The 15,714-nt window shown below is 37.2% G+C and overlaps 1 protein-coding gene across 1 annotated transcript; it reads left to right on the top strand.

The window, feature by feature from the left end:
* The first annotated feature begins 1,915 nt into the window (after window positions 1-1,915).
* Window positions 1,916-14,337, top strand: tom1 (target of myb1 membrane trafficking protein). The gene is made up of 15 exons (XM_063018618.1): window positions 1,916-2,003; window positions 4,751-4,835; window positions 5,062-5,140; window positions 6,878-7,027; window positions 7,190-7,318; window positions 7,722-7,838; window positions 8,064-8,180; window positions 8,397-8,530; window positions 8,908-8,947; window positions 9,041-9,158; window positions 9,251-9,311; window positions 9,737-9,797; window positions 11,213-11,269; window positions 12,776-12,818; window positions 12,932-14,337. Exons 1-15 carry the CDS (start codon window positions 1,952-1,954, stop codon window positions 13,021-13,023), a joined length of 1,335 nt encoding a protein of 444 aa, XP_062874688.1. The 5' UTR covers window positions 1,916-1,951; the 3' UTR covers window positions 13,024-14,337.
* Window positions 14,338-15,714: the final 1,377 nt, after the last annotated feature.

Below are 15,714 nucleotides of genomic sequence, written 5' to 3'. Positions count from 1 at the left end.
GTATCTTGCCTACAGTCAAGCATGGTGGTGGTAGCATCATGGTCTTGGGCTGCATGAGTGCTGCAGGCACTGGGGAGCTGCAGTTCATTGAGGGAAACATGAATTCCAACATGTACTGTGACATTCTGAAACAGAGCATGATCCCCTCCCTTCGAAAACTGGGCCTCATGGCAGTTTTCCAACAGGATAACGACCCCAAACACAACCTCCAAGATGACAACTGCCTTGCTGAGGAAGCTGAAGGTAAAGGTGATGGACTAAACCCAATTGAGCACCTGTGGCGCATCCTCAAGTGGAAGGTGGAGGAGTTCAAGGTGTCTAACATCCACCAGCTCCATGATGTCATCATGGAGGAGTGGAAGAGGATTCCAGTAGCAACCTGTGCAGCTCTGGTGAATTCCATGCCCAGGAGGGTTAAGGCAGTGCTGGATAATAATGGTGGTCACACAAAATATTGACACTTTGGGCACAATTTGGACATGTTCACTGTGGGGTGTACTCACTTATGTTGCCAGCTATTTAGACATTAATGGCTGTGTGTTGAGTTATTTTCAGAAGACAGTAAATCTACACTGCTATACAAGTTGTACACTGACTACTCTAAGTTATATCCAAGTTTCATGTCTATAGTGTTGTCCCATGAAAAGATATAATAAAATATTTGCAGAAATGTGAGGGGTGTACTCACTTTTGTGATACACTGTATGTGTATAAGTGAAAGTGCAACAACAAGACACTATTAAGTTTCTTTTGGTTGGGATACCTGTAAAATGGTAAGGGGGTTTATAATTTTTTTTATGATGGCATGAATTGGAAAGTGGTTATACATCTTTAATGAGTACAATTGTCTATTGCAATAGTTGTCATTTAGTTGTATTGAGCTGTTGTAAGAGTTGCTTTTAAGACAACTATGTTAAAACAAATGTTTATTGTAATATGATCTAAAATATGTTTACATAGTGTAACTGCTTTGGGTTTATATATTTAAAGCTTTAAAAAAAGCATTCAATTTTGTTAGGTCATTACTAGTATGAATACACACTGTGCATACAGAATGGTTACACTGGCAGTCTAGTATAGACTTCACATTGGATTAGGTTTGTAGAACGATATGGTTATGCTGGTAACAAAATAGAAAACTGTTTACTCTGTAACCAGGTTATCCAAAGTCATGTACTATGCTACCAGCATAACCCAATGTGTACTGTTAACATAGTACAGTATATACATCTCTTCACAATTGTAGACAGACAGACAGACAGACAGACAGACAGACAGATACTTTATTAATCCCAAAGGAAATTAAGGTAATTGTGCATATGCTCATTGTATTACACCGGCTGCATAGTATGAATTTTTGGTTATGTTGGTAACAGCTTGGATCTGTTTATACTGTTAAAGTAATGTGAAAGCACATGTTAACCTATGCAATAAATGTATTTTAGCGTTGACTGTTAAAAAGCAGAAATGTACTATTTTAAAGTTGTTGTTTAGGTTAAAAAAGTTTAAAATGTGTTTACAGGTTGTTCAGTTAAACACAACAACAAATATACAACCATATACAGCCCAGTTATTTAAAAGATGAGAGCAGTGGTAGCTCAGTGGTTCAGATACTAGACTAGTAAACATAAGGTTGCTTGTTCAAGCCTCACCACTGTCACTGTTGGGCCCCTGAGCAAGGTCCCTAACCTTCAATTGCTCGAACTGTATTTACTCACAATCGTAAGTCGCTTTGGATAAGTCGCATCTGCTAAATGCTGAAGATGTGAAATGTAAAAGCTGCGGCTGCATTAACACGCTGAGTGAGGAGTCTCCTTTAAAAGATGACGTCACTTGGTCGAGTTTCCAGTCGGTCGGGTGCTGAAGTGTCTGAATGTTTTCGTTCCTCGGAAACACACAAGTGTTTGTTTTTCAAAGTTGGATGGTGAACTGACCTGTATTGACCGCCCAGATGGACTTTTTCATAGGAAACCCTTTCTCTACGCGTGTAGGACAGCTTGTAGGTGAGTGCACCTGACCCAACAATCTTTCAACCTTTTGCATTCGACATTTATACCTGTATACACATTGTAAAATGTAACAGCAGTGTTTTAAGTTATGCAGATGTAGTCGCAAAATAAAAAACCCCCCACAAAAAACACTGTTTTGTGAGATATATTGTATTACACCTGTTCCAAAATACGTCGTATACTGATGTGGTCTGACAAGTGTTTGAATAATTCCAGACTGATGCGACTTCTGTCCAATCAGAATGAGAAGGCGGGTTCAAAGCATGGAAATCTGCGTTTTGATTGGTGCTTTCTGACAGGCTTTGTTGTAGTGAACTTGTGTATTGGGACTATAACCATTAGGCTTGTTTTATCAAACGAATTTGGCATCAGCATGTCAGAATTAAAACTTTACTTTTAATGGCTTGTTAACTGGTACATTTCAGTACCCAATACTTTTGGCATACTCAGTTGGCATCAAAAGTTTCAATACACTTGTAAGGGACATGCATTATATGGCAGTCCTGAGACTTCAATATATTTGTCAATCTTTTTGGTGAAAATATAGGCCTACATACTGGTAACTTCTGTGTGGCCATATAATTAGGGTTAGTTAGACTGTACCCCTTAAAAAGTACAGAAAACAGTAGTCTCATATGGTATGAATATGTAATTCCAGAACCACATGAGTGTAATACAATGAGACTGTCAACAGTCAAGCCAGCTTCATATCACCATGATTCAGAGGCTGCTGTGCGAGAAGCCCGGCATTTCAACGATTATGTGAAGTTTGTTGCTAATTAAACAAAAAACAGAAGCATTATTTCTAAAAATTTTGCATCAGTTCATCATAGAGGAACCTGAGCTCAGAGAATTCAGCTTTGTTTTTGGATGTTCGTATTTGGCTTCCGTTTTGTGCACTGGAATCTTAACTATGTTTACTCTTGAGGGTTTTCTAAAGTATTCTCAAACCCATTCAAACAGCATTAGTATCAGAGACCTGTCAGCTTTTTAATACAGTGCTATCTGAAGAATCAACCATCACAGACATTCAGTATTGTTTTCAGCCAGCGCTCTTTGCACACAGATACAGAAAGTAGTAAATCTTGACATGCTTGCTCATTAATAACTGAGCCTTTTGTAATGCTCTATTTTAAAATACTAAATTATGATAGCATTAACTGCTGTGTAAATTGTTACCTGTGGAAGGTTCCAAAACAGGTTTTTAAACGTTCTACAATCTTATCACATGAAATACCCGTCCTTGGGACCTTTCCAACTAAAAGACTGCAAAACACAAGAGAAGTATGCATTTTATATTCTGTCCCAACTTTTTCCTTTTTTCAGTTGGTTTTGTACATGCCTTATAGTTAACTAAATTCCTTTGGATCGATTACTGGCATTGCAAAAGGAACACACTCACACATTACAAGAAATGATTGAGAAAGAGCAGGATAAAAACTACCTAATCAAGTTTTCCAAACCTCACCTACATTCCAGTGCCATCCCCTCCCTGTTAGCTTAAAGCTTAGATTACTTGAATAAACCTGTGTGCCAAGGCAGTGTGACAGGACAGCAAGCGCTGTAGTGTGCCAGTTCTCATGAACAAAGAACAAGAGAGCGTGATCATGACCTAAAATGCCTGGTTCTGTGGGAGAAAATGAGTGGGTTAGGTTCAATCTTTTGTCTGAGTGTTGCTTGTTCACATCTCTGGTCTCTGGCCTAAACCATTACAGACCAAACCAGTGGAATTAGATGAGTAATATATGTGACCTTACTGAGGTCAAACTTTTGCAACAAAGTTGCCTCTGTATTGTGTACAGCAATATGAACATGTTGTAATGAATACCGACTAAAAGATTGGACATTTTGTAAAATGCTATAAAAATAAGGATCTTTGATATGTTCATTAGTGGTGCAAATTTTGCCTGTTTCTTTTAACGAAATGCCATTAGTCAATGGTCATTTTGAATAAATGAAAATAATAGATGTTTTTGTATACAGAAATATTGAAAAACTCATTCATCTAATTCATGACAGACATGTTTTGTGATTCAGCTACTCCTAATTTAATGGCCAGTTACCATTAGATCAGGCATTTTATTTAGTGGAGACCATTGACAATTCCAAATTAGAACCTATAAACACAAGGATAGTTTAAGTATTATTTTATGACGACAAGTACCTGATGCCAAGTCAAGTTACAACAGGGTGCAAAGCACAAATACACCAGGTAAACGCAGGACAAGATACCAATCCATCACACTTGCCCAAAATTCTGCTCTATGCACCTTTGAGCGTGTTGACAGCTGAGTAGATAGAGATGCAAATTCTTCCAAATTCTTTTAACCGATAACCAACAGTCATTATTTGATAGACAGCCATTGACCAACAAGTTTTGTGCTTTATTGAAGAACAGTGTAGCATAGCAGTAAAGCAGAGGAGTAACAAACACACAATGGATTCAGTAAGTGTGTCCAAACATTTGACTGCTAGTGTAAATATTGAAGACACTGCAAGACACTGTATGACCAAGAGTATTGTGGGAAACCCTTAAAAATACTGTAGGTGCATATAGGTGTGTACAATCTGCAATAGGGTTAGTCAAATCAAAATCTAGAGTGAGAAAAGGAAGACTTGGTTGGTTCATCAATCCCTTTGTTTGATGAACCAAGCCTTCCTTTTTCACATTTGGCTATGCAGTGTAGATTTCAGTGTTATTAGTGTAATATGCAGTATAAATGTGTTCATGTCTGTGTTAGATCAAGCTACAAGATCAAGTCTGCCGTCCTCTGATTGGAACCTCAACATGGACATCTGCGACATAATCAACAACTCAGAAGAAGGGTATGGGTCCCATCACTAAATCACTGGTTATAATGCCACACAACACTTAACCTTGTTCAGGTTTTACACTAGATTTTAACCAGTACACATTACAGAGCATTAAATGTTTTTAAAGCACTATTATTGTATTGTCTAATTCTTATAGCATGTTAGTTTGTCTAACAGCTTTTATGTGTAGCCAAGGGGACAAACCTCAGAACCATTAACATTGCGGCTCTGTTTACAGCCCTAAAGATGCAGTCAGAGCAATAAAGAAGAAAATTGTGGGAAATAGGAATTTCAAAGAGGTCATGCTCACATTGACGGTAAGTAGCTTATATGTACATGCGTGCATGCGGTACATACACTATATGGCCGAAGGACTTTGTTCAACCTTCCATTCTAAAATCAGGGACATAAGATATGATGTTGCGATCAGGTTGTGATTGTTGTGAACACAAGATACAGAAGGGAAACCCTGCGGGAGGAGTGTACATATGTGGGGCATAACATAGTTCTAACAGAATACATCGGCACACACAAGCTTTACAGTATTTGTGACTTATCATCCTCGCCAAACCATAATACCAAGATTTAATATATATTTGACTTCCAACTCTCTTTGCAGAACAGCCTCTCTTTTGCAGGCTGTGTAGCAAAACCCACTCCTTAACCCAGATTCATTTATTTTTCCCACTTGCTTTTACACTGCGTATCAGTGCACAGTCAACCCTGATCGCTCATTTCTTGTTGGCATTTTTTTGTGCATTTTTGGACATGTGTCATTAATCCCTTTTGTCAGTTCTTGTGTGTGTTTTCATGACAAAACGTAGTTTGGAAGACCAGAGAGACTCGTCTGAGATTCCTCCTGGTGATATATTGTGTAGTGTGTGATCCCACAACATTTTTAAAAGACTCCCGATTACAAGAGACCCAGTTGTGTAGTGTGAACTGTACAGCAATCTAAACACCTTGAAAGTGGTGTAGTGTGAACTTAGCATTACCTGCAGTGTAAGGCTTTGCCAGTAAACTAATTAGGGAGAATAATTAGCTGCACGCGTGTATATATCTTTAGGCCACTGGCTTTAAAGAATGTACATATATGTATTGTAATGGCCTAAAATGAATGTCGGTCTAATGATTGTAGCTCATACCTTGTGACTAACCTTGAAACTATGACACTGTTGCAAGTGTACACCTGGATACCTGGATACTTGTATTTGGCAACTTGTTTGTTTACTTCTGAAACTCAATGACTGTTTGTTATTATACATACCTAGTATTCCCATACTTGCTTATTATTAATATTATGTATATATTACAATCTATACAGACCTAATACCATATACACCGAGTAGGCATAACATTATGACCACTGACAGGTGAAGTGAATAACACTGATTATCTCTTCATCACGGCACCTGGTAGTGGGTGGGATATATTAAGCAGCAAGTGAACATTTTATCCTCAAATTTGATGTGTTAGAAGCAGGAACAATAGGCAAGCGTGAGGATTTGAGCAAGTTTGACAAGGGCCAAATTGTGATGGCTAGACGACTGGGTCAGAGCATCTCCAAAACTGCAGCTCCTGTGGGGTGTTCCCGGTCTGCAGTGGTCGGTCTCTATCAAAAGTGGTCTAAGGAAGGAACAGTGGTAAACCGGCGACAGGGTCATGGGCGGCCAAGACTCATTGATGAACGTGGGGAGCGAATGCTGGCCCGTGTGGTCCGATTCAACAGACGAGCTAGCTGAAATTGCTGAAGAAGTTAATGCTGGTTCTGATAGAAAGGTGTCAGAATACAGAGTGCATTACAGTTGCAGGGCTGTTTTGGCAGCAAAAGGGGGACCAACACAATATGAGGAAGGTGGTCATAATGTTATGCCTGATCATATGTAAATGTGTATGCTAATAGCTATAGTTAAATTCATTATACTAATCATAGATATCAAGGTTTACTGATGTTCTTTGAGTAACTACCATTCCTGTCATGAATGTAACCAAAGAATACTAACATTCTCTTACTGCGTTTTACTTACTATATTATTTCTCCTTGTGTATCTCAGGTTCTGGAGACATGTGTAAAGAACTGTGGCCACAAACTTCATGTCCTTGTATCAACCAGAGAATTTGTGGACACTGTTTTGGTTCGAACATATTTACCTAAAAATGAACCTCCTTTTGTTATTCAGGAGAAAGTTCTCCGTATTATACAGGTAATAAGAACTATTATCAGAAGTGTCAATGTGGTTTGATAAAGTGTTTTTGTAAGTGTTTGAATGTTTGGTGTTGTAGTTTTGTATTGTGTGTAGAATATGTTACACTAGACACCGGGTGTGTTCTTACTTCTTATTTCCTCTTTCCTTTTCTTGCTCCAGGCATGGGCTGATGCATTCCGTAGTTTTCCGGATTTAACAGGCGTAGTTTATGTGTATGAAGATCTCAGGAAAAGGGGAGTGAACTTTCCAAAGGCTGATGTGAATAGTTTAGTGCACAATCCTGGAAGGGTAAGTGTTGTTGTTAAAAAAGGAAACCTTTTTTCGAAGGAAGAAAAGGAGCAATCACAAACCTTTTTTACACCTGCATTTTAACCCAAATGCTTACCTCTGATTTATTTGTTATACATTGTGTAATTTAAAATGTCGGGTGAATTAATGCAGCATTATCAAGTTGGCACTCGTAAAAAATCATAGAAACAAAATGACTTTCTGTTATACTGGGGTAAATATACAGTATGGTGACAAAAAGGTCAAATTCTTTGAGTTTTATTTGGACAGTTCACCAAAATAATAAATTCTTTATTACCATTGTATTAATTTTTTTCTTTGTGGAGGTTACTCAGTCCAAATTTGAGCTGTTACACTATGGTGCATGTTTCCCTAAAAAGTCACTACATTTTTATCCCACTAGCGTCTTTCTGGATTAATATATGGACCACCTCTTTCTTCCACCGTCCAAACTCAGTCCCCCCAGCAGACATCACCCTTGCAGACAACAGAGGGTCCCATTACTTTATCCTCTGACCAGGTATACACACTCACTCAGACCATGGCATTCAGGGATGTAGCTGTAGCATATTTTTCTTAACATTAACAGATACTAAAGTGACTTTATGTCCCATTGCTTTGTTTAAAACAGCCTTGCTGGCAAACTAAACCTTTATTATTATTAATCTGCAGACACACAAAGGTACTTTGTGTGGCAGATGTCATGTCATGTATTGCTATTTAATTGATGTTGTTCTTGCTGAAGGAGGAGAAGTTGAGGACTGATCTAGAACATGTTTACAATAACCTGAGAGTGATGTTGGACGTGATAAATCAGGCAAATCCTAAAAGGGTTCAGCAATCAGACACAGAACTTCTGAAGGTGAGAGAACATAAACACACCCTATTACACATCTTAGAAGAACACACTTGCTTAAGAATACACATAAATATGTGCCTATGCAAACATATAAACATTTATGTTTTTATGACATGTTGAGTGCCTTGGTTCATACTTATAACAGCAATACTGTCAGATTAACTATCTCACACTGTAGATACAAATTAAGCTGGCTGCTCTTCCTTTCTTTGTCAGTAGCAGTTGTACACGACATCTAAGAAGATGCAGGAGCGAATAGTGAACCTCGTTCCCAGACTCGCTGACGAGAAGCAGATTAAGAAAATGTTGGATGCCAATGATGACATTAATGCAGCTTTCACAAAGTATCACAGGTCAGAAGCAGAATTTAGCTTTATTTAATTTGACAGTCATGGCTAACATTGCATACATTATATGGCCAAAAGCGAGAGCTGAGAACATCAAGTGCAATACAAAGATGCATTATGTAATAGAGTATTCATATTTACATTTACATGTCCTATAAGTGCAATACAAATGTGAAATATGATGTATATTATTCATATTTACATGTCCTGTATGTGCAATACAAAGGTGCAATATGTAAAGAGAAGGCTTGCTTCACAGTTGATGTTCCAATTTATCCCAGAGGTGTTCAGTAGGGGTGAGGTCAGGACTCTGTGCAAGTTACTCACTTAAGTCCTCCTCACCAAACTCATCAAACCATGTCTCACTGATTTTCTGTTTGCAGTTTTGAGACACTGTGTAACAGACAGAGCACTGAACAGGTGGTAAGTACAATTATTTTTATACATCTCAATTCCACCTTATCAGCATTTGAGCTTGTTTATTGATATTAATGTGCTCAACTGTAATTCATATAGTGGCCAACTGATGATCTTATTGACCTCAACCCTGCCCCTCCACTGTTAAACCAACCCCAGCAAGCAGCACCCACCAGCCAAATTGTTAGAAGTCTGTCCAGTCAAATGGCCTGTCTAAGTAAGTAATAATATTTTGTTACAGTTACGTACAGATATTAAACCCCATGATGTAAAACAGTTTGTTATACGTTTATTTATAATGTTCTGCAGGCACAAACGTAGACAACAGTTCTCAAAGAAAAAAGCAGCCTACAGAAGTACTTCAGGAGAGGTGGGCTTTTTATTGACCTTTTTTGCTTAGTGTGATACATAAATATATATATAGATTTATATATACAGTAGATACATCAACATTCTCTACACAAAACCACTGCTGTCTATTTTTATATGCTTTTTACTTCTTTGAAATTGATTTTGTAGGCATTCTGTTATATGCTTTATGTATCTAGCATAGAAAATTATATTTTTTTAATCTGGTAACCTGGTGACTGTTCTGCAGTTCTGAAGTCTATTTTAAGCTATTTTAAGCTATTTATTCTTCTTAAATTGTTTTTCTCAGGGTTATTCTGCATTTAATGGTAAAATGTTTTAGTTCATGTGGACTTTTATTTAAAAGGCAAAGCTACAAAATCACTGTATAAATAAAACAATATCAAAGACATAATATGTAAAACTAAATCTGTATGTCCACCTCAGGAACAGTCTGGAACCTTCAGTATTGAATGAATTTGCTGCCGCTAGTGCTCATACTGGATTGGTGAGTTCATGTGCATCGTGTATTTCTGAAATCTTACATACACATTGTGTTAACTCTCAATCATTCAGTCATAAAAGCTGTTTATGAAGTTATAAAATCTTGTTTTTAATACAAGCAGGTAACACACTGCTGTACAAATAATGCTGGTAGTATAACATTATGCAGATACTTTTCAGCAAAAGAGTAATAGCAGTCTGGTCAGGATGTATGAGGATATAAATGCAGTTCAATATAGACCTAAATCTTAAACTTCAGCCGTGGGTCTTTACATTTTAATACTTAATGAGACTGGAGAGCAATAAAGAATGTTCTACCACTTGTGTTTTTTTTTTCAGTTCCAGTTTGTGAAGGGAATTTTGCTATTACTGAGAATTTGTTTCTTACTAAGAAAATTGGCTGAACTTACCAGATAAAATCTTTTAAATGCCTTTTTAAACACACTGCATAGTCTTTGGTATAGCATTACATAACTGTCTGTAGTATGTGTGCATGATCATTAAAGAAACCTCTCTGTTTATGTAAAGGATGACTCCATTCCTCTCGGCTCCTCTCCACAGTTTTATTGGATGGTGGAAAAGGGAATGGTGGGTCTGATTAGCATTAAGGATGTCTTTGTGGTGGCTAAGCTTTTCATGCTTTCTGCTAAAAGGGTAATATCCATGCAATGTCTGTTCAGTAGTGCCATTATTCTGTTTCATTAAGGTGGAGCTGTACTGCTGTACAAATAATGTGCTGTGAGTGTATGCTGAGGTGCAGGTGGCTTTATAAATCAGCAATGCATTTGCATCGCCATTTGCTTAGTAATTAGCATGATTGCTATTTTCTGCTTTTTATTGGGGGTGTCTCTCTTGCAGGTTTTTTAATTGACAGCCTATTTGCAACAAGCAATCTGCTGTGTAATCTGATGCAAATTTTGCCAAATTCTTTAACCAACAACTGGAAGTCATTAGTGGATGATTAACCAGTAACTGACAAGCGACGAGACTGAGATTCATGTCACCCTGGTTATAGGCAGCATTGTTTACAGGCAGCTTAATAACTTTATTTATAATTTAAACTTATAACTTATAATGGTTTTCTTTTTTGAGTTCAATGTTTTTAATGCATCATACTCCCCCCTGTTCAACTTTTGGCATTATGCTGTTGCAAAATGCAGCATAAAACATGCTGTGCTAAACTGATCTTGGTAGTTAAAGCCAGTTGATTTTTGCATGCACCAATCAACCAGTGACTTTTCATATCTTTGTCAGTTATTGGTTAATGACTTAGTCTTTTACATCCCTAACTACAATGCTACAGACAACTTTGCACAAGGGTTTCCTCCCTTATAGACTTGTATCGTAAGCTTAGGGCTAAATGGTTCTCCATTTAACACCAACATTATTAAACTGATCTCACTTTCTTTCCTCTTTCAGATTCCAGTCAATCAAAATGACGTGATGAACAACATTGAGCAATGGCTTGATGAAGATGTGAGTGTTGAATTTTTATTTATTACATACACATTTGGGCCAAAATCAAACTTTCTTTTAATTGTACAAACAACAAATAATTGGTCAGGAAATAAGCAGGAACTAAAAAAATACACTCCACAGACCTGTGGCACCATCTTCAAACTAACACGTCTATTTTTATTAAAAGATTAGGGCAATTTTGGGTTTGGCCCAGTGGAGTGGCTAGAAGCAGTGACCTGATCAGTACATTTACCACTGAGCTTGCACTTCCCTTAAACACTGATGTTACATAATGATTTATGTGTATTTCTGTTTGAAGCAGGATTTTATGAACTTTAATGAATAAAAAGACAAAAGAACAATGTTTGAGCAAACAGTGGTGCACAATTCATTATTGTTCTCAGTAATCGTCTTAGATTAGTTCTTTATTGTTGTGTGTGCATGCACCATGTTTGAAGAATTTATAACACTCTGGATTTGTCAGCAGCTGACATTTCATGACAACAATCTATGACCTGTTTGACAAGTTCTGAGACTAAAGAAAATCATTGGGTGTCCAAACTTCAGCACAGAAACATTTTTTTACATTTCTACATACAGTATAAATCTGGTTTCCTTCCACCTCCCAAAACAAAAAGCAGTGATTACATTTTCTTTAACCTAATTTAACTGTAAACAGTACATGCCTGCAACACATTTTTAAAAGGTTAGGACAGACGCATGTATACTGCTGTGTTACATCACCTTTCTTTTAATCAGCACTTAAAATAGTTTTGAGTCTGAAGGCACCAGTTGATCCTGTGTTGAAAGCAGTTTTTTTCCACACATCAGTCGTTATGCAAGTATTAAGCTGTGCAGCTTTACTTGGACTCTGTTGTGCACCACACGTCAGTGTAAATCAGGTCTGGACTGCAGGCACGGATTATACAGCCATGCTGTTGAAAAGGCTTTGTGTCATGTTCGAATAAAAAAGACATGCAATGGGCACCAGTACATTCCCATACCGGCTTTTCACATTTTCATTTCCATAAACAATCTGACTTCACACTTCCACTGTGCACCTGATCCACATATGAACTCGCACCGTGCAGGTGAAAAGAAGCAGTCGGCTACTGCATACGTGTCGGAGGGGGTGTGTGTTAGTCAGGGCTCTCCTCAGTCAGCAGTGGAGATCAACATCAGTAGAGAGGAAGCATAATGCAATTGGGTAATTGGATATGACTAGATTGGGAGGAAAATTGCTATCTTGAGCCTTCAGCCTTGCCGTTTAAATACAGACATTTCTTTAAATCCCATTAATCTTTTGATTATCTTCTGTACTGTAGAGGGTTAAATACCTGAAATCCCTTTTAATCACTGTTTGTGGAACACTTCTCTTGGCATGTCTGTACTCATTCTTACCTATAAAAGACTAGACCTTAAATTGCCCAGGTATACATTTTAGAATAAAAACCTGTGTTCACTGCTTTAAGTATTTTTAAAGAGTCAAAACATCAGATTAACATAATTTTGCTTGTTTCCCAGCTACAAGAAGATGACCAGGAAGACGACGATGAGACCAATGAAGGTACCAGTCCAGTCTGTTTTCCTTTACATTTCTCCCAACATGCACCAACCATAAATCAACAGACTGTACATCAGCTGTATTAGATATTCACTCACTTTTTGTCTTCTTTACAGCATTTGATAAGTTTTTGCTACAGAGAGTAAGAGCTGCTGAACGTCTTCCATCTGTGAAAGAATCATCCAGTGACCATATGCCCTCACAGTAAAAGATCTTTGAGCATGATCACCTAAATCTGACAGCAATTAGCTGTAGCACTTAATAGTTTGGTTTGTATTGTAAATAGGTATTTTATCTTTGGGTTTTTAAAAAGGGGGATTTATCTTTGTTTGTATGGTGTAAGTTTGCCAGGAAAAATGATTTAAATATTGCAAAAAATGCAATGTTATAAACGTCATTATTGTCCTGTTGGTAATAGGTGTTAAAAATATTTGTATTTTTTTTAACTATGGGATTATTTATGTTACACACACACACACACACACACACACACACACACACACACACACACACACAGTGGACCTGTGTACAAGTCTTGGTTCTTACTTCAGCTCTGTACAATTATATTCCAAACTTAGGCGTCACATGGGCAGCAGCTGATGTTTAATCCTCCTAACTGGTGTGTCTGTTCCATCAAAACTAGCATCGTTCCACCATGGGTTTCCATTATCTATGACAAAGAGATTAGTTTTTATGAAGTATATATTCTGAAGCAGTTGGGTTTGCTACACATTTTCCAAGATCATCTGAGGTATCACCTGGGGGAACTTCAAGCTCTATCATTGATACTTGCATCAGTTCGAGAACCACTGTTTTAGACTTAATTCTACTGTCGTTTTCATAGAGGATAGGTGCCTTAATACTCATTTTAAACACTGCACTGATATTGATTTTTGCTGTATTGGAATGTTCCCTGTTTTGTACAACAAACAGTTTTATAAAACGTTGTTTATTAGAACTGGCAGCTTGTCCATGACAGAAAGCAGAAATCATCAGCCCAATGTTCTGTTTTAATGCATTTCCAAGCCAGCTGAGATATAATCTGAAATGCAGGATTGGTATATAATCAGATTTAACATCAACACATTGTTATTGTGTGTAAAGTTAAATAAAATTATATAACTGACACAAATGAGTTATTATGGAAATATAGAACTTATTACATAATGTAATACCACAGAATCAGGTATGTACCTAGAAAAAAAATTGATTGGCTTTAGAATCGCCATGTCGTAACATATATTACTTCCTATCAACCAGTAAATGTGCCAGACATTCCCATGTACTGTATGTCATGAATAAAGCAGATTACTTTTACTGTCAATTTTATTCCTGTTTTTTGTAAGATTAAGTGGGTCAAAAGTTAAACTGTAATAGCTTCAGTTGAACGGTATTGCTCAAGTTGTCTATTGTATTATCAAAGACAAGGTTGACAGGCATTCTGTTATAAAAATATCATCACAAGTCTGTTTTCCAGTTTCCAACATGAAATTTTGTTTTGCTGCCCAAAAGCAGAATAAAAAGGAGTGTGGCTTTGTATTACTCTTGTGTTTTTTTTATTCAGCTTGATTGCTGCTGAAAGGTGGTGCATTCCTAATGCAAAAATCTCTACAGTGTCACCTGGGGTGTCTATAAAACTACCTGTATACATGTAATGTATTAATGCTGTAACATTTAAATTTTAATTGATAGGCCTGCACAGATCCCAACGGCTCAAATCAAAGCATGAATGCATCCCAAATGAACAACACTGTGTTCATTATTACATTCATACTTTCACCAAGTTCTGTTATATTGGAAATACTTTCATCACATATGGTATTTTTTGGTATGTTGATAATCCTTGGTAGATGATTGATAGAGGAAAAATGGGAAAAAAACACCTATTGGCAATTTAAAGGAGCCAAAATTCACCCTTTCACCTTTTGGAAGATAGGTATCCATAGGTATATATATATATATATATATGTGTATAGCTGCTGTGTTCATTAGTGAACTCAAATACTTTTGTCTTAGTTTGTATACACATTACTTTTGAGGTAATAAAAAAGAAAAAATATAGTGGCTACATCTCAGATGCAACTAGCATTTGAGATGTGTTTATTTGTGAGTTTAGTGGCTACTAGGGGTGGGCAGATATTATCAATACCAATGTTGGTACTAGAATCGGATCGATACTAGTGTGATGGGATCGATACTTTAGTTTTACTTTTTCTCCGCAACATTCAGCACGTTTCTCCCGTATAATCAGAAAGTAAAGATCATGTGTGTACCGCTCCTCTCACATCTTACATGCTCACCTCGTTCCTCCCCTCCTGCTCTGCTGTGTTTTGTTGTGGTACCGCCACGCTGTTATGTTGTTAAAATCCTAACAGACATCAGTATGTTGGTAGGCATTGGAAGATTGTAAGTTTTTGAATACTTTGCTTTGCAGATACAGAATGAATACATGAAAACGTGTTGGACTTTATTTGAGCTCCTGTACAGACGCTGTTGTGGTGCAGCCACATTATTTAATGTTTATTTACTCTTCTTTATATAGTAAATCTCCCAGAAAGAGGAGCTAATCCAAGTTAGCAACTGGACAAGTTACCTCAGCAAAGATCCACATGATGGCGCAGAAACACCACAAAACAATCAGAAAACTCTTCATTTGGTCAAATTTGTGCAATAAATTATTTTATTTAAATGTAAATAAGCAATATTATACTACGCATTAAAATGAATAATGTGTCGGTTTAGTGACTCAATAGTGCATTACTAGATGCTCATTGGTCTCTGTCAGTCACGTGTGTTTGTTTAGCGAGGTGACGTCACCGACCGTATGTATCGTTTTTGTTAGCGGTTTAGTGAAAGTAGCAGCAGCCACAATTAGTCTTACTTTACTTTTTTATTCTTT

Source organism: Trichomycterus rosablanca, chromosome 22 (genome assembly GCF_030014385.1).
Source record: "Trichomycterus rosablanca isolate fTriRos1 chromosome 22, fTriRos1.hap1, whole genome shotgun sequence".
Lineage (NCBI taxonomy): Eukaryota > Metazoa > Chordata > Actinopteri > Siluriformes > Trichomycteridae > Trichomycterus > Trichomycterus rosablanca.
This window is presented reverse-complemented; position numbering and strand designations above follow the sequence as displayed.